This window comes from Odocoileus virginianus, chromosome 24, assembly GCF_023699985.2.
Source record: "Odocoileus virginianus isolate 20LAN1187 ecotype Illinois chromosome 24, Ovbor_1.2, whole genome shotgun sequence".
Classification (NCBI taxonomy): Eukaryota; Metazoa; Chordata; class Mammalia; order Artiodactyla; family Cervidae; genus Odocoileus; species Odocoileus virginianus.
In genome coordinates, this window is record NC_069697.1 from 27,342,914 (window position 1) to 27,362,722 (window position 19,809).

Here is a 19,809-nt window from a genome sequence, read left to right on the forward strand (position 1 = left end):
CCAGACCACCTTACCTGCCTCCCGAGAAATCAAGGTCAAGAAGCAACAGTTAGGACCAAACATAGAACAACAGACTGGTTCCGAATTGGGGAAGGAATATGTCAAGGCCGTATATTGTCACCCTGCTTATTTAACTTCTATGTAGAGTACATAATTTTAAATGCAAGCCTGGATGAAGCACAAGCTGGAATGAAGACTGCCGGGAGAAATATCAATAATCTCAGATATGCAGATGACACCACCCTTATGGCAGAAAACGAAGAGGAAGTAAAGAACCTCTTGATGAAAGTGAAAGAGAGAGTGAATAAGCTGCTTTAAAACTCAGCATTCAGAAAACTAAGATCATGGCATCTGGTCCCATCACTTCATGGCAAATAGATGGAAAAACAATGGAAATAGTGAGAGACTTTATTCTTTTGGGCTCCAGAATCATTGCAGATGGTGACTGCAGCCGTGAAATTAAAAGACACTTGTTCCTTGGAAGGAAAGCTATGACAGACCTAGGCAGTGTGTTAAAAAGTAGAGACATTACTCTGCCAACAAAGGTCTGTCAAGTCAAAGCTGTGGTTTTTCTAATAGTCATGTATGGATGTGGGAGTCGGACCATAAAGAAAGCTGAGTGCCAAAGAAATGATGGTTTTGAACTGTGGTGTTGGAGAAGACTCTTGAGAGTCCCTTGGACTTCAAGGAAATCAAACCAGTCTATCCTAAAGGAAATCAATCCTGAATATTCATTGGAAGGACTGATGCTGAAACTCCAGTACTTTAGCTACCTGATGTGAAGAACTAACTGACTCATTTGAAAAGACCCTGATGCTGGGAAAGATCGAAGGCAGGAGGAGAAGGGGACAACAGAGGATGAGATGGTTGGATGACATCACCAACTGAAAGGACCTGAGTTTGAGCAAGCTCCGGGAGTTGGTGATGGACAGGGAAGCCTGGTGTGCTACAGTCCATGGGGTCACAAAGAGTCGGACACGACTGTGCGACTTAACTGACTAATATATATATACACACATATACATAGGTATATAGAGAAATAAATATAGAAATATAGATGTGTGTGTATATACATGAGTTAATATTCACACATAGAATCCTGGTTCTGTCCCCTTTGATCCCAGAAGCAGTGACGTCTGAGTAGCACTGAATACACCTAGTGCCCAGATCTTGGTTTCTCCAATAAAAGGAACCAGGGCTCCTTGGAGAAGTGGTTGATTCCAGAGCTGGGGCAGGGCAAACACTTGATGAACCTGCAACATCTTATAGAGCTTTAAAGTGCTTTAAAAAAATTGGTGACATCTTGAAAGGACACCAGAGCCAAGCTGCTGCTGCTGCTGCTTCAGTCGTGTCCGACTCTGTGCGACCCCGTAGATGGCAGCCCGCCAGGCTCCGCCGTCTTGGGATTCTCCAGGCAAGAACACTGGAGTGGGTTGCCATTGCCTTCTCCGAGCCAAGCTGAAAGAGCTCCAAATGGCTAAGTAGAACAATCTATGCAACAAAATAAAATAATCCAGGAATATCATAACCCAGAGAATAAAATAAATATCCATGAGTCTAATACTAGTGTAAATAAATGATTGACTAAATAAATGAGGGAGAAAGGACAGTTCTTCCTTATAGAAGAATTCCTCCAGTAAATAAATATAGAAGGAATGAGGGCAAGAAAAAAATCACCATTAGAACACCACAATAATGATTGCTGGAGCCAAGATCCCCCTGTAAATGCTAAAATTAGTAAAAGTTTAAGGGAAAACAGGATTAAGGTATCTCTCCCCAAATATTTATGAATTATAAACAGAAGAAAAGAGCCACTTTACAGTGGAGAAACCTGGCAGATACCACCTTAACCAAGTGATCAAGGTAAACATCATCAGTAATAAGACAGACATCAACATAGTGTACCCTCTGATACCATGCACTGAGGAGGCTTATCAGCTTTGTAGTATTCTTCCCCAGATTCTATAACCTCAGTCTAATCTGAGAAAACATTTCTTTTTTAAGCAAACTTTTTTTTTTAACATTGAGAGATGTTCCAGGCTTATCTTGTTTTGTTTTTTCTCTCTCTCTCTCTCTCTCTCTCTCTCTCTCTCTCTCTTTAAATAGATGTATAGTTGCTTTACAATGTTATGTTTCAGGTGTATAGCAAAGTGATCCAGTTAGATATACATATTCTTTTTCAGATTCTCTTCCCTTAGAGATTATTATTAGATATTGAGTATAGTTCCCTGTCTAGGTTTATCTTGGATTTGTCCTGCTGCAGCTCTGGAATCAACCACTTCTCCAGAGAACCCTGGGTCTTTTTATTGGAGAAACCAGGAAACTCAAATTAGGGACAGTCTACATAATATCTGCCAGTATTCTTCAAAGTGTTAAGCCCATGAAAGGCAAGGAAAAACAGAGGAACTATCAGAGATTTAAGGCAACTTAAAGAGGCATGGCAACTAAGTGCAGTGTAGGGTCCTAGAATAGAAAAAAGACATTAATGAAAAACTGGTAAAATTTGAATAAAGTTTATAGTTAATTTGGTGGTATTCTACCAATGTTAATTTCTTAATTTTGTGGGTTTTTTTAATTTCTTAATTTTGATAATTGTACGGTTGTCTAGTCAAGGCTATGGTTTTCCAGTGGTCATGTATGGATTTGAGGGTTGGACTATAAAGAAAGCTGAAAAAAAAAAAAAAAGAAAGAAAGCTGAGCGCCGAAAAATTGATGCTTTTGAACTGTGGTGTTGGAGAAGACTCTTGAGAGTCCCTTAGACTGAAAGGAGATCCAGCCAGTCCATCCTAAAGGAGATCAGTCCTGGGTGTTCATTGGAACGACTGATGTTGAAGCTGAAACTCCAATACTTTGGGCACCTGATGCGAAGAGCCGACTCATTGGAAAAGACCCTGATGCTGGGAAAGATTGAGGGCAGGAGGAGAGGATGAGATGGTTGGATGGCATCACTGACTAGATGGACATGGGTTTGGGTGGACTCCGGGAGTTGGTGATGGACAGGGAGGCCTGGCGTACTGCGGTTCATGGGGTCGCAAAGAGTCAGACACTGAACAACTGAGCTGAACTGAATGTAAGATGAAGCTAGGTGAAAAGTGTATGGGAACTTTCGTTCTATCTTTGCAAGTCTGTAAATCTAAAATTATTTCAAAATAAAAGGTTAAAATAGCTATTAACTTCCAAATTTTTTTTCAGGGGTTCAGAAAATTGCTTTCCAAAGTTGTATTCCTTTCTGCTATACATCAAAGTAAATCAGCTATATGTGCACATTTAAGTTTTTTAGATTTTTTTTTTTTGTTTAAGTCTACAATCTATTTCTAAAAGAACATTTTTTTTTCTTAAAACAATTGAGTTTGTATTTTGTTGTCTATTTTCTATTCAACCAACTATGCCTCTTGCACAAGCAGCCATCTCAGGAGCAAGAAAAAATATCAAGAAATGGATTTTTTTTTTTTGAGCTGTCCTGTTTTTTGTTGTTGTTGTTGTTTTATGAAGTGATTTTATTTATTTACTTTTTTTTGGCTGTGCTGTATAGCATGTGGGATCTTAGTTTCCCAACCTGGATGGAACCCGCACCCCATTCAGTGGAAGGTGGAGTCTTAACCATTGGGCCACCAGGGAAGTCCCAAGATTGGATTTTTAAGAACAGGATTTTATTAGGGGCAACTCTTTTGCTTTTGTCAGTTTTGTTTCTGGGAGACAATTCACTTGGTTAGGGAGAGTGAATTTGTTAGAGTTGGTTTCCTAAGCGGCTATAGACCTCACCCTAAGCAATCTCTTGAGGAAGCAGATACCTGGGGCCAAATTTCCCTGTGAGTCATTACCCAACCCTTGATTTTCAAGGACCTTTGTTCAGAGATCTTTATATCCAGGCTACAGCTTACCCATAGGTGTTTAGCTGTTCCACCTCAAGCTACCAGGTGTGATAAAAGAACTTTGAACTGAGAATAGCTCTGGCTCTCATACTGACTAGATGGTGAGTTCAGGAAGCTATTGGGTGTTTGTTTGGCTTAATTCCCTTACTGTAAAAAGGGGGATTTGATTACTTGATTTCTGAGCTTCCCTCTTGATATAAAAATTTGTCATATGTATCTAAAACTACAGACATCTTCCTCTTAGCAAATAGTTCCCCTTTCTATGTATCCCATTATTTTTCACTGTGCCCCTGCCCCAGTTCTCAGGCTAGCAGTCTTAAGAGTTATTTTTGTTATATCTGTTTCCTTTCATTCCTGCCCAAATTTCCACCAGTCCAGCAGTTTTTCCTTCACAGGTGAAACTTGGGTTTTGGAGTGTGAATGCTGAATTCTGCCTGGGCCCTTTGCTAGGTGTCTGATCTTAGGCAATTTCAGCAACCTTAATAAACCACAGTTGGGTCTTGTTTTGTTTTGTTTGTTTGTTTAATGGAAATAGTCTGTCTCCAGAGTTGTAAGAATTATAATTAGTAAGTGCTGGATAAGTATAGCTGCTGTTATTATTTGTATATGACAATGCAATGGATTGAATTTTAAAGTCCACTGGGCCACTGGAAAAAATATTCAACAATATTGTAGCCCCAAATAAATGCCCTGTCCTTTTGGAAAAGGGTTTTGTTTTGTATGGGCTTCCCTTGTGGCTCAGCTGGTAAAGAATCCACCTGCAATGTGGGAGCCCTGGGTTCAATCCCTGGGCTGGGAAGATCTCCTGGAGAAGGGAAAGGCTACCCACTCCACTATTCTGGCCTAGAGAATTTAGTTGGTCCATGGGGTTGTTTTGTTTTTGTTTTAGGTGTTGTATGTGCCCTTTTCACCCTTAACAGAATTTCTAGAATTAAGGACATATTCCTAAAGTTCGAGACTGGGACTCTCATCTGAGACAGAGTGAGCTGGGGGAGGTATCACAGATTTAATGTAAGTCCAGAAAGCCAAGATGTTCACAATGGGAGAGTATTTCAAGCAGGCCTAAGGTAACTTTAAGTTTCTCTGGAAGAATAATTCTCATGTCTGATGCTGACTATTTTGGGAAGATACTTGCCACCATACTCTTACTGAAAGATAATTTGTGTGGGTTTTCAGCTAGGTGGGCTCCAAGATTTTGCTGCCCATTTTCGACTTGGGCTAAAAGTGATGGTCTTAATCATTACTAGTACGTGTACTGGAAAGAAAATTAACTTTGGAATCAAATAGAATATGAATTTGAATCCAAGCTCTGCTACTTTATAGCTAAGTGATCATTGTAAAGTTATTTAATACCTCTGAACTTCAGTTTCTTCATCATAAATGTAAGATAATAAAACCAATCTTTTAAATTGGTTGTGAGGGTTGAGATGTGTGCTATGCATAAGTAGATGTTTTAAAATGTTTATTTTGGGACTTCCTTGGTGGTCCAGTGGTTAAGACTCCCTGCTTCCACTTTAGGAGCCAGGGTTCAGCCCCCAGTCAGGCAACTAAGATCCTGCATGCTGCCTGGCATGGCCAAAGAAAAAAGAGAAGGAAAAATTAAAATGTTCATTTCCTTTCTAAGAGACTGATTTTTAACCTTTTAGCTTCCTCTTGTGTATCACTAGGATTTTTCTTGCTGACATGTAGATCTCAACTTGTGTAACTTGAAACTCCTTATTCCCCCTCTTCTTCCTCTATTTATTTGTTAATGACTTTGGCAACCTTCTAATTGTTTGAGTTTGATGATGCCACCTTTGATTCCTTCTCACCCTAAGCCTGTTTTATTCTAAGAACTCTCAATTCTTTCTTCCCACTTTTCCATTCCCATCTATGCTAATTTAAACCTTGAATACCTTTCACTTCAACAATTTTAGGATCTTCTTGACTGATAATTAAGATTCCAGTCTTTTCCTCTCTTACCAAGTTACTCACTGCTGCAGAATCAGCTTTTAAACATGGCTCTTACTATGTTACTTGCTTTTTCAGAAACTCCTAGTATCCAGCCATTGAGACTGGGTAATCTGCTTATAGAACTCTTTTTTTTTTTTTAACATGTGTGGATATTGAAGCTCAGGGAAATTATTTTTTTCATTTGCCATAAAGGTCACTCATGTGCTAGGGAGTGACGCATTACAACTAGACCTCACCTCTGCTCACCCACAGGCTAGTTCTTTCCACTAGGATTATGGCCCAAATTCCTTAGCATGGTTTTCTTTTTTTACCATCTGAGCCACTAGGGAAGCCCCATGGTTTTCTTTTTTGTTGTTCTTGTTGTTTTGACCTCGCCACTTGGCTTGCGGGATCTTAGTTCCTCAGCCAGGGATCGAACCCAGGCCCACAGCAGTGAAAGCATCAAGTCCTAACCACTGGACCATCAGGGAATTCTCATTATCATGGTTTTCAAAGTTCTTCCCAGTCCATCCTCATTCTGTCTTTCCCTACTTTATCTTCAACTTCTTTTGCAACTAGAGTCTAACTCCATTAAAGTATCTTTTGCTGTTTCAGCTCCCTAGTGGTGTAACAGTATCCCTCCTATCTGAAATGCACTGTCCTCCTCCTGCCCTCACTTGATAAAATTCTGCTAGTTTTGTAACTACCAAGTCTTCCCTTCTCTCCCACCATGCCAGAAAATCAAGTCCTGTACTCCTAGACCATGCATTGCCTCTAACCACATCTGTCTTGTGCTACAATTATTTGTGTGCGTTAGCAAGCTTGGTAGATTACATACATTATTTGAGCAGGACCTTGTAGGAAGTAGTTACTCAGCAACCTGTTACCAGAGGGCTTCACCAGGTGGCAGTAGTGGTAAAGAACCTGCCTGCCAATGCAGGAGACGTAAGAGACTCAGGTTTGATCCCTGGGTCAGGAAGATTCCCTGGAGAAGGGCGTGACAACCCACTCCAGTATCCCTCCCTGGAGAATCCCATGGACGGAAGAGCCCACTGGGCTACAGTCCATGGGATTGCAAAGTCAAACATGACTGAAGCGACTTAGCATGCACACAACCTGGTACCAGAGTCTATCAAAAATCATGTGCTGATTATCACCTTTATATGTTTCACAAGGGTGCTAATCACATTGCTAGGAAGTAATAGTATGCTTCTAGGAAGATGTGGTCAGGGTGTGAGCTGCCTCATTCCTTGAGTGTGAAGTGTGCTTTATCCTAACATTATACCAAGGTAGTTGTTCTGACTTGGCTTTCTGGCTGAGAGCAATCAAAACCACAGAATTAGACTTGGGAATTAAAATCCTTTTACTTTTTCACACTAAGTCCCTCAAATAATTAATGCTTTTCCTTTTATCATGAACAAATATGAGAACATAATCTTTTGTATTTTTTTAATTCGGAATTGATCCCTTTAGAATTGATATCATTTATATGTGTAGTTACACTGGGGAAGCATAATTATACCAAATAATGTCTTAAAGTGTTGGCCAGTGTTTCCTGATGTGTTTTAAAGGGTCATTATTGTGGTTTTGCATAATTATGTTTAGCTGAATACACAGCTGTGTCTTTTTCTTGTTAGAGAAAGGACTGACACTGTCTGGTAGGTCTGTCCAGTTACAAACTGAAAAGCCAATAGATAAATATCATATATCAAGATTATTTGATACATGTAGGATTATTTCAGAGAACATGTATAGAATTAAGATTATTTTATCCAGGGAGAAGAGGTAATACAAAAAAACTAAATTTATTGCTTACTTATTCTATGTCAGGGTCTGTTTTTCTTTGTCTTATTTATTTCTCATGAAGATGCTATGGGGGAAAAAAAAAGATACAATGAAGTGAGACTTCCCTGGTGGTCCGTTGGCTGAGACTCTGTGCTCCTAAGGCCGGGGTCCCAGGTTCAATCCCTGGTCAGGGAACTAGACCCATGTGCCACAACTAAGAGTTTGCATGCCACAGCTAAAAGATCCTGTGTGCCACTGCTAAGACCTGGTGCAGCCAACTAAATAAATAAAGATAAATACTTTTCTAAAAATGTACTATGGGGTAAGTACTATTGTTATGGATAAGAAATCTAACTTTTATTGAAGGACATACAGCTTTAAGTGATGGGGCCAACATTCCCATTTAAATGCATGTGTCTCTGATACCAGAGCTCCTTACCATAAGAGGGTTCTATGTTGCCCTCCAACTTGGGAATTTATACAAACAAATAAAAACAACAAAACTAGCATTGTTTTCGGACAAGGCTTTAGTGAAGAGTATAGGGACTACTTGTGGAAAAGTAGTGTGGTCTTTTGGGGCTGCTTATCACTTACTTTGCATCACAGAACTTTTAGTGTGAAATGGAAGCCCACGTTGCTTGGTTATAGATACAGTGTTCTGCTGTTGTCAAGGCTGTTGGAAGCAGTACCTGATGAATCATACATTCTACCAGATCAGTTATGTTATGTGGTTGTCAAAAGAGCTGCAAGCAGTACTTTCATCTATATTGTTCACTCTTCAAATAAGGAAACTATTGACTCATTTCTAATCTCACCTCTTTTGGACAAAGGTTGGGACTCCTTTGATAATTACTAGAGCAAAACCAAATAATCTAGTTAATGGATAGGGTCTAGGTGATGTCAAGAGCATGACTTTATGGTATTTTTTTACTTGAAGCCAATACTAATATACTTAAATGTTTTGATACTATAATATGCCTAGTATTTAAAATATATTATCTCCTTAAATCCACATCAAAAACCCTACAAAGGGGTAAGTATTCTCATTTTTCACTGAGGTAACTAAAACTGAAAATGTTATATAATTTGTTCAAGGTTACAGAATTATGATTTCACTTGAAGTCTATCTTGCCTTTAAGCCTGCGCTCTTTATATTATTCAGTGCTGTATCTGTAGCTCTTTCCCTAATACCACATGGTCAGTACTGCAGAGCTTGGGAAAAGAAGGCAGCCAAAAGAAACTTGGGTGTAGGTAGAACCTAATTTGGACCTGACTCTGCAGAGATGCCAGTTGTACTTCCCCTGGGATGTAACTCAGAAGAGTGGAATATTTCACTCCAAATGTGACTTTGGAACAGACTTAAGTTCAGGGAAAGGCCAGTTGATGTTTGCACAGTGGGGTCAGTCATAAAATGATGCAAACTGAAAGGGATCTTAGAGATCACCTGATCTAACCTTCTCATTTTACAGGAAACTACAATCCCAATTCAATCATCTGATCTAGGTTACAGTTTTTGAGAGAACCGGTAGAGGAATACAGTCTGCTGCTCCAGGGCTCTCTGCTCTCACTTACACCACACTGTTGCCAGTCGTTGGATGCTGGAGAACTCTCTTCTGTGTCTAATATTCTGACTTTCTTTATCACATAGGTATTTCAGTATCTGTAGACAAGATGGAACCAACTCCATTTAACAGACGGCAATGGACTTCTCTATCGTTGAGGGTTACAGCCAAAGAACTTTCTCTTGTCAACAAGAACAACTCATCGGCCATTGTAGAAATATTCTCCAAGTAAGTGCTGATCCTGGCCCAAAAGGACCATTTGTCTTGAGCAAACATCACCACCTGTCAGGGAGATCGCTAAAGAAAGGACATGGTGTCTAATGACTTTCTGGAGCACCTTCTGGATTTTAAGTACCCCACAAGACTCTGTGACAAAGGAAGATGATAATAATCAGGAGATACATTCTCTGTACTCTAATTTTTGTTCAGTTTGGGAAAGAGATGTAAACACAGAAGAGAATTAATGAAACACATAGTTATTAATCACAATGTTAGCAAGTCCAAAATGAATGGGAGTAAGGACTAGATATAGGATAAGAGAGAGTGTGTGACCACCATGGATAGAAGCTGGTCAGGAAGGCTTTCTGGTTGAGGTGAGGGTGTTTTTTTTGTTTGTTTTTTGGGTTTTTCTGAGATAAGTTTTGAGGCAGGTTTTTAGTTGAAGGGAGTGTTAGGTGCACTCTATGCCTACATTGTCTAATAGGGTAGCCAGTACATATAAGGCTATTTAAATTTAAATTAATTAAAATAAATTTAATTAAATTAGATTCATTTCAATTAATTAAAATTAAATTACAGTTAAAATTCAGTTCATCCACTGCACTAGCCACATTTCAGTTGCCCAGTGGCTATATGTAGCAGGTGGCTACCACACTGGATATTGCTGAAACATTTCACCATTGCATAAGGTTCTGTTGACCAGTGTAAACTCTGTAGGCAGACTGCAGTCTATTGGCTGCCTATTTTAGTAAATAAAGGTTTATTGGAATACAGCCATGTCTTTTTGTGTATTGTCTGTGGCAGCTTTTGTGCCACAACAGCAGAGTTAAAGCAGAGACCGTATGGCCCTCAAAGTCTAAAATATTTACTATCTGGCACTTTAAGGAAAAGTTTGTTGACCCCTGCTCTGGACTATGGGTTTTTTTATATAAGGGCCCCTTTCCTGCGTATTTTATATTCCTAATGTGTAACATGGCAATTAGAACATACTAAGCACTCGGCAAATGTTGAGGGAATGGTATAAGTTAGTAAGATGGTAAGCACATTAACTTCACTCAACTAGGGATGCCATAGAGCTTAGGGAAGATGGTACGTTTACCTCACTAAGTAGAATTTCTTACTTTATAGGAGATACATTTAAAAGAAGGAAGATAGGAAAGATTTAAAGAAAGTGATTGTGGGAGCTATAGCCAGAGTACAACTAAATACCAGTAGAAAGTTTCTGTGATCTACCATTGTCACCTTTTTTTCAATGACAAATCCATCAACCACTTGCTCTGTGGAAAACACTGCCCTTCTAACCTGTTCACCGTGGGTATTGCTTAAGGTGGGGTAGAGAGAGGGGGAGAGTGCATAGCCCTTTCCTCTTCTGTGTTATGCATTTTATATTGCTGTAAATTTATGTCAAACTTATATTCTTATCAAAAAGAAAAGAAAATCAATAAAGATATTGCAGAAAAAAGGATCCAAATCTGAAAAACTATTAAGACTTAACTCCTACCTCAAGGAATGTAACAGTATAGTACAATTTATATTAGTAGAAGTCCTCAAACTTCCTTCATTTTAAGACTCATGTGAGATACTTGTTAATAATATGGTGTTCCTATTATCTATTGCTGAATGGAAAAAAAAATCCCTAAAATTTAGTGGCTTAAAATAATAATAACATTTATTTTGCTGTGAGTCTCCAGTTAGGGCAGGGCTTGCCTCTGTTCCCTTCACCATCCTCGGTGTCTCTGAACTGGGGCCATAGTCATCTAAAGGCTTACTCACTTGTAAATCAGGTGGTTGATGCTGGCAGTCATCTGGACTCTCAGCTGGGGCCATAATCAGAATACCCGCATGTGGCTTTTCCATGTGGCTGCTTGTCTGGGTTTCAAGGGCAACCAGAGAGGGAAGGAAGGAGGGAACAAAGAAGGAAGGGAGTCAGGATAGGGGTTATGCAGCCTTTTATGACCCACCCTCAGAAGTTATACAGTATCACTCTTACCACATTATCTTCACTAGGACTGAGTCATTAAGGCTGGCTCATATTCAGAGGGAGGGGAATTTGACTCTACCTTTTGGTGGGAGAAATGTCAGAGATTTGGAGGGACATATTTTAAGCCATCCAATATAGCTTCTTGACTCCTCCCTTAAAAATTCTGATTCGATGTATCTGTGATGGGCCCCAAGAATTTGTGTTTTTAACAAGCGTAGTCTAGTGATTTTTAACTTCAGGGAAGTTTAAGAAGCACTGATAATGAAAGAGAAGGACTTGTGAACTTGAACATAAAGCAGAACAAATAAGGGTTATTTGTTCAAGTAAAGGTTCAAGCAAAGGGTCATGGACGCTGAATGTGAATAAAGGAAATAGGAAAGCAAGCAGTTGAGCATGAAGAAATACAGAAGGGAAAAGGGATTGGTACAGTAGTTAGGGCCAGATGATGGAAGGCCTTGAATACTATGCTGAGTTTGGGATTTAGTTAGATAAACATTAGAAACAATGGAAGGTTTTTATGACTAGGCTTGTATTTAGAAAGATGCTCTGGCAACAATGTAAAAGGTAAATTGGAAAGGTGACAGACTGATAGCATGGAGACAAGTTCTGAGACTCTCTTGAGAACCCAAGTGAAAGTTATTGAGGGTCGGGGCAGGAGGAGTTGAAAGGAAGGGGAGGATTTGAGACAGTGTTGAGATATGATTAATGGGGTTTGGAAACTCTCTGTTCTGCAGAGAAACTTCTCCACATTCTTGCCCTTTTCACCCTCCCAGCCCCACCTCTCTTTCACTGAACTTGGTTTTCCCTTGACATGCATTCTATCTGAGTCGTGCCTGTTTTTTTTTGTGCATGCTACCCTGAAATTTTCTGGGACCAGGAGTCAGGGATGCTATCTCTCCGCTACTGTTTCCCATCCATTGTTTGGTTTGTTTGTTTGCTTGTTTGTTTGTTTTCCTGCCTTGTTCTGAAGTTCTAAGCCTGTGCTTTGAGCTTACATCTAACCATAGTATCCTTATCCTCCCCATCATGGCAGCATGCTAAGCTCCTGCCTTCATGGGGGACCCTAGCTTCCCAATTCATTTTCTCTTCAGTATTTCTCAACATTTTGGATGAGGCAAATCTTCCTTGTACAGGATGCTCATCATCTTGCCTTCCTCCAAATGCTAGTAATTCCCCCTGATATGGAGACAGCAAAAAAAATGGGGAGGGGAAACCCCAATAAGACCCCCACACATTTCCAAATGTCCGCTGGGGCCATTAATGCCCCCAGTGTAGAATCACCAACCCACATAAATGACCTGTCTGATAGTATGGACTCATCATTTCTTCATTTCTCATTTATTTACTCATTTATTAATAATGCACCATGTGGCTTGTGGGATCTTAGTTCCCTGACCATGGATTGAACCCACACCACAGCAGTGAATGCACTGTGTCCTAACCACTGGACTGCCAGGAAATTCCTGTGGACTCATTTCTTAATCTTCCATATGTCTTCAATCTGCTCATTGTCTCCCATGCCCCATATCTAGTTCCCAACCTTATCACCCAGAATCTGTCTCTGAAATGTGTGTTTGGAAAACCCACTTTCTAATTAGAGCCTTCTGTCCTACCTATTCTGCCTTCTTATTCCCACTGACCTTGCTCTTTGGCCAAACTGGAATACCCAGGCCATGATTGTTGGTCCCTTTCCTGGCTTCACTTCCTTCCCTGCCTACCTAGGTCAGTCACTTTAGTTAAACTTTCACCTTTCCACAGTTCCCATCCCAGGGTTTTATTCTGTCATCATTCATTTCAGACAAGATAGAGGATTTGGGTCCTGTAGTAGCACTGATAAGAGGAAGTTGAAAAAAGTTGCTCATTTTAGGGGCTTCTTAATCTTGCAGAAAGAAAATGCAAAGGGCCCTAAGAGGCCACCTTCTCACAGCCTAGCAGGGTGACTGTCTTTTCACCACAACGTTAGAAGAGCAAATGGCAGTTATGCAAAATTGTAAATCCTGAACCCATTAATCAGAATCTGTGTGCCAAGTACTATGGTAGATTCTTGATGGAAATTGATATTATTTCTAATCCTAATAAAAACTATATGAGGAAGGACCTGATCCCTGTTTTATGGTTGAGAACACTGAGGTGTAGAGAGTTAACCTGCCCCCAAGTTAATATTTTGTGTATGTCTAGTACTTTTCTTCTGATACATAGATCCTACTATTGAACTGATTTTGAAGGATGAATAGAATTTTATTTGGTAGGCTGGGATGGTGGTGACGTGGCAGAGGAAGAAGAGTCATAGGAAGTAAGGCACAGAAATGGGAAAGAGCATGGGGCGTGATGTGCGTTTAAGACAGTGAAAACCAGAGAATCAGCCTGGATTTCTTCTCCAGGTTTCAAACTTGGTAGAGCCATATTGCTGATACTGCTTAAGGCTTTGAGGATTCACTCACAGTAGGTTCCCAAAGCAGATTGCAGGACTGTTTTCCACAAAAGCGTACATTAATTTCTACTTCTAACACTACTGACCTCATTTTCTCTTATTTTGAAACAGTCTCTCTTAAAGAATTTTAATTCTCTAATTAGAATTAGTAAACGGAATTTAGAATTAGTAAATCCTATACAAGTTTAGTTAAGAGACCCTAGGAAACCTTTGGAGGTTCATGATCAGAGGCTAATATAAAAATGTTATTTGAGGAAATCTTCATCTGGCTGCTCTTTATAAGATTAGCTGGGCTTTACTTTCTAAGTGTTAATAATGTTTCACATGAATATGTACGTAAGAGTCATTTTTATAGCATCATAGCTTATGTCTCATGAGTGCTTTATAACTCCAGATTGATTTCTTTTATTAAGCCTCTGTACTATCTAAAGCATTAAGTCTGAATAAGGAGGATGCTCTTGATGAGTCAGTTTGAACAGCCAGCTTTCATTTCACTCACCAGTGACTTCAGCATGGAAGAATCCTTTGCTTGATTAAAAGTTGACTCTTGTAGTAGAATTTGGTTTCTTGGTTCTCTTTAACTTATTTTTTTAATTAATTAACTTATTTTCTTTTTTTTTTGGCTATGCTGAGTCTTCATTGCTGCATGGGCTTTTCCTCTAGTTGCAGTGAGCGAGGGCTTTCTCTCTAGCTGCGGTGCACAGGCTTCTCTTGTGGCAGAGCACAGGTTCTAGGTGCTTGGGCTTCGGTGGTTGTGGCTCGAATGCTCTAGAGAACAGGCTCAGTGGTTGTAGCACACCAACTTAGTCTTTCTGAGGCTTGTGGGATCATCATGGATCAGGGATTGAACCCATGTCTCTGGCATTGGAGACACCCCTAGCCATCAGGGAAGCCCATGACTCATATGAAAGGAATCTAGCCCAGTGGTTTTCAAACTATCCTAATTGAGTTCTTTAGAGGAACTTCAGAGGTCAGTTCTGGGAAGACAGGAAGATCTAAAGGACCAAGCATGTGACCTTTCACCCCAGAGGTCCTTCTTTGATCCCTTTAATATGTGAGGTTCTAAGTTATCATTGGGAAAGAGGATTCTCCAGCAAAAAGAACTACTGATCTGGCTAACCTTTGTCCCATTCCTCTGACAAATAAGGAACTTGAGGTCCAGCATTTATGATGAAAGATCACACCCAAGATAGTGGCAAAGCTTAATCCAGGACACTTAATCCCCCCACCACCATGCCTCCCCTCCTGTCCCTGCTCCTCCCACTCTTGTTATAACTTTACCCATTCCATAGACCCAAGAAAGAACAGGTTTATATTTAGTTTTCCTTCCATTATTAAGAAAAACTTTGACCCTCAGATCTCTACTTCTTTGCTTCACTGTACTATTGTAGTGGTGAAATTGTTCCAGAAGAAAATGCATTGCCTAAAACTTGGGAATTTCCATTTTCCTTTTTTTTTTTTTGGCTCAGTGAGACCTTTCCTCTATTTGAGGGCATACAAGCAAAAGAGTCATGGCTCAGGAACTCCGTTCTCTGGCCTTAGAAAAGTTTGAGACAGTTATTACTCCCCAGATAATTTTAGTATCTCCATCAGCTGCCTGCCTCGCAGCTGAGCATTAATAAGCAGTTGCAAGATTAAATTCCGTATGTGAAGAGGAGACTGGAGGACAAGAAAATCTAGGAAGGGAAGAGGGATAAGCTTTTAATTATAGAAATCTCATGACAGATATTTTTTCCCTCAGATTTGAATCTTTTAAAATGCCTTTTCCCTCCCCATCAGAGACCTTCACATTTTGTGTCAGAATAATGCTAGTTGCTCTGAGCATATTTGAGGAAAATCTAAAGCCTGAATCCTAATTTAACACTGAATTCAGAAGTATTGTACCTCAATATCTCTTAGCATTCAAAGTGTCAAAGTGTATACATGTAAATCCATGGCTAATTCATTTCAATGTATAACAAAAACTACTGTAATGATGTAAAGTAATTAGCCTCCAAGTAATAAAAATAAAAAAAATAAAAAAATAAAAAATAAAAATAAAAAAAACAAAGTGTCAAAGTGTAAAAATACCAAGGACCTTACTTGGAAGAAAGCAGTGGTATGGAACCTTTCTCCCTGTGTATCCACTGTTTAGCAAGTACTTCATTACAAATAAAGGGCGGTGATATTTGAGTGGGAGTTTCAAAACACAATTCAAGACTGCCATTGGCATATACACCTATATCTTACAGATGTCTCAATGCTAAAAGAATAGGACTAAAGATGAAGACTATTTTGATCTTTCTTTAAATCTGTATTTCTATTAAGACAGTAAAGGGAAGGGAAACTCTGAGTTTATTTATCCAATTAACCACGGTATAAATTATTCTCCTTGCCTTGGAGAACAATTGACCAAGAATCAACCTGTCTGGTGATTGGGCTCTGGCTTTCATATATTGTACTATATTGCTGTAATATACTGTAGATTATTACCCAAGGAGGGTGGAAACACAAGTTCAAGGCCAACTTTAAGTTCCTTTCTAACTCTAATCTGCTGTGTTTCTGCATTTCTATTTTTAGGGACTCTCAGATACATTTTGCTTTTCACTTTCAGATACTTTAGTACAAGTGGGGAAAAAAAAATACACAGGGCCATTCACCAAAGCACTATTTGTAATGATAGATAACTGTAAACAATCCAAATGTGCATTAAAAGGACTATGGGTTAATAAATTATAATGGAAGAGGATTGCCAGGGTTACCAAAGACTTCTGTGTTGCTTAGAAAAACTATCTAAAACATATTGAGGAGATGTTTGTTAGCCTTCATCTTAGATGACCTCTTGCCTCTTTTTCCCACATGTTTTTTTCCCTTAGCTTCTTTGGAAGTCTCTTGTTTTCCTCCTACCTCTGTTCCTTCTCTGTTCTCTAATAGAGAATGAGAACCTCTTCTTCATGTTCTGACTGCTAATTGTTAGCGTCTCCAGGACTGAGTTCTGAGCCTTTTCTTCATTGCACATTCTTCATAGATGATATCATACACTTACACAGCTTTCATACCATCTGTGGACAGACAAGTCCTAAATTTATATTGTTCATTCAGATCTCTCTTTCCAGCTCTAGAACATGTGTCTAATCACTGTCACCACCAAGGGGATGTTTTGGTTAGCATGGCTAACGTACAACTCTTCATCTTCCCCGTCCCCAACTTTGCTCCTCCGTCCATTGACTCAGCTGTTGAAAACTTGGGAATCATTCTTGACTTGTTCCTCATTACCAGTCCTGTTGATTCGACTTCTGAAATATACCTCAAGTCTGTTCACTTTATCTCCAGTGCTCCCTCCCTGGACCTTCCAGCATCATCTGTCACTATTGCCACCTCCATCCTGTACCCCGACTCCGGTCCATTCTCCACACAGCATCCAGTGCTCTTTTAAAAACATAGCTTGGGGACTCTCTCAGTTGTTCAGAGGTTGTTAAGACTCTTGCACTCTCTGGGGAGCTAAGATCCCACGTGCTACTCAGCATAGCCAAAAAATAAAAACATAGTTTGGATTAATGACCATTCATTGTACCATTGACCATTCATTCATTGTACCTAAGATTACATTCAGAATTCTTAGCATAGCCTGCAAAGCCCTTGATGCCAGGCATCATCTCCTGACCTCTGCCTTTCTCAATATGCTTCAGCAACATTGGAGTTCTTTGTGTATCTTATACATGGGAGACACTGTCTTGCCTTGGGGACTTTGTGTGTGCTCTTTTTCTATGCCTGGAATGCTTTTCTTGCTTTGTTTTGCCTGGCTGACTCCTGATCAAACTGCAGATTTCAGCCTAAAGGTCATTTCCTCAGCAAGGCTTTTCTTCACACACACACACACACACACACACACACACACACACACAGACACAGACACACACACACCCCACACCACCCCACCCCACACCACCCCACACCCGCCTTCTCAATTCAGTTCCTTTGTTAGGTTGTATAATAATACCCTGCCCTTCTTTGAAAGATTTATCACTATAGTATGTGCTTAACATTTAAACTATAAGCTGTCTGAGAGCAGAAAGTATGCCTTTTTTAAATTATTTCTTTCACTACTTTTTCTCTAGTGCCTAGAACATACTTTTTTAAAAATTTTTTTGCCGGTGCCACTTGGCCTGTGGAGGCTTGTGGCATCTTAGTTTCCCAGTCAGGGATTGAACCAAGGCTATGGCAGTGAAAGCACCAAGTCCTAACCACTTGGCCACAAGGGTCCCTGGTGGCTCAGATGGCAAAGAATCTGCCTGCAATGCAGGAGACCCAGGTTCAATTCCTGGGTCAGGAAAATCCCCTGGAGAAGGGAATGGCAACCCACTCCAGTATTCTTGCCTGGGAAAAGCCCATGGACAGAGGAGCCTGGTGGACTACAGTCCATGGGGTCAAAAAGACTGAGTGGCTAACACTTTCACTACTTCTTGAATGAAAACTCAAGCTGTTCTAAAATGGAGAAAAGTAGATGCAATATAGTATGTATAATATTATTTGTTACAAATATGTTGCAAATACAGTATTATTTTAAATTTTATATATTTTAGATGTTAATCTCTTGTCAGATATATAATTTTCAAATATTTTCTGGCATTTCATGGTTTGCCTTATTGAAAAAACTGTCTTTTCCCTGTTAGATGGTCTAGGCACCCTTGTCAAAATCCTTTGACCATATATGTGAGGTTTCATTTCTGGGCTCTCTATTCCACTCCATTGATCTATATGTCTGTCTTTATGCCGTTACCATACTCAATTTTAAAAAAATTTTTGGTAATATATACATAACATATAATTTACCATTTTAACCATTTTAAGTATGACATTTCAGTGGCATTTAGTCCATTCACATTGTGCAACCATGCTTTTGTTCTTTTTATAGCTGTGTAGTATTCCATTGCATGAATACATTATAATTTATTTACCGGTCCTGTGCTAATGGACATTCAGGTTGTTTTCAGTCATTTGCTATTACATTTAGTGCAGTGACAAATCTAATGTAAAAGTTATTTTTGCTTATGTTAGTGTACCTATAAGATAAATTCTGGAAACAGAATTGGCAAATTGTAACATTTATGCTTTTGTAATTTTTGTAAAATTGACAAAATGCCTTCCCTAGAGGTTTCATTTATTTACCCTCAGTGTATTAGCTTTTTTTTCCTTAAAAAATGTTTTTTCCTACTTAGATATGTTCTTAGTGCTGTTTGAATTTTTATTTTGAGGCTAAACATTCTTATTTTTTGTTTGAGTCACTTGATATTTTCTGTGAACTCTGTGTTTATGTTTATGCCCATTTTTCTATTAAGTTGCTTTTGTTGATTTCTTACTGATTTGTAAGAGTTCTTTGTGTTTTAGGAAAATTAGCCTTTTGTCTATAATATGTTTCAAATATCTCTCTTGCTTGTTATTTGACTTACAGCAGTTCTAATCCCATTTTTTTTTTTTTTCATAAGCTGTGGTCAGTGAAATCCCAATTGTTTTTGGAAGTTCTTTCACCCTACCCTTTAAGAAAATTCCACTCAGTTTGAGAGTATTACTCAGTCTAGTGAATGAGACACTGTTGCTGCTGCTGCTGCTAAGTCCCATCAGTCGTGTCCGACTCTGTGCGACCCCATAGACGGCAGCCCATCAGGCTCCCCCGTCCTTGGGATTCTCCAGGCAAGAACACTGGAGTGGATTGCCATTTCCTTCTCCAATGCAGGAAAGTGAAAAGTGAAAGTGAAGTCGCTAAGTCGTGTCCGACTCTTAGCAACCCCATGGACTGCAGCCCATCAAGGCTCCTCCATCCATGGGATTTTCCAGGCAAGAGTACTGGAGTGGGGTGCCATTACCTTTTCCATGAGACACTGCTTCCTGATTGTTAAACTTTAAGCGGTAGTAGGAACTGGAGGAGACCTTAGAAATCCTCTCACGATCACTTAATTTTGTGGATGAGGCCCAAACAAGTTATATAACCCAGGTTATGTAGTAGGAAAGCAATGATATTAAATCTAGGAGTTTCCTCTGGCTTCCATT

General features: G+C 39.5%; 1 protein-coding gene across 3 annotated transcripts in view; it reads left to right on the forward strand.

Annotated features, from left to right (window-relative positions):
* The window catches only part of LIMA1 (LIM domain and actin binding 1), a 92,518-nt gene that overhangs the window by 22,545 nt on the left and 50,164 nt on the right, over window positions 1–19,809 (forward strand). For 2 of the 3 annotated variants that reach the window (XM_020908169.2, XM_020908170.2), the window contains exon 2: window positions 9,238–9,379. In XM_020908169.2, the coding sequence (XP_020763828.2) occupies window positions 9,261–9,379 (119 nt within the window). In that variant the 5' untranslated portion in view covers window positions 9,238–9,260. Of the gene's footprint in view, window positions 1–8,310; window positions 8,420–9,237; window positions 9,380–19,809 lie in introns of those variants that run through there. The other variant, XM_020908171.2, reaches the window with a different exon arrangement.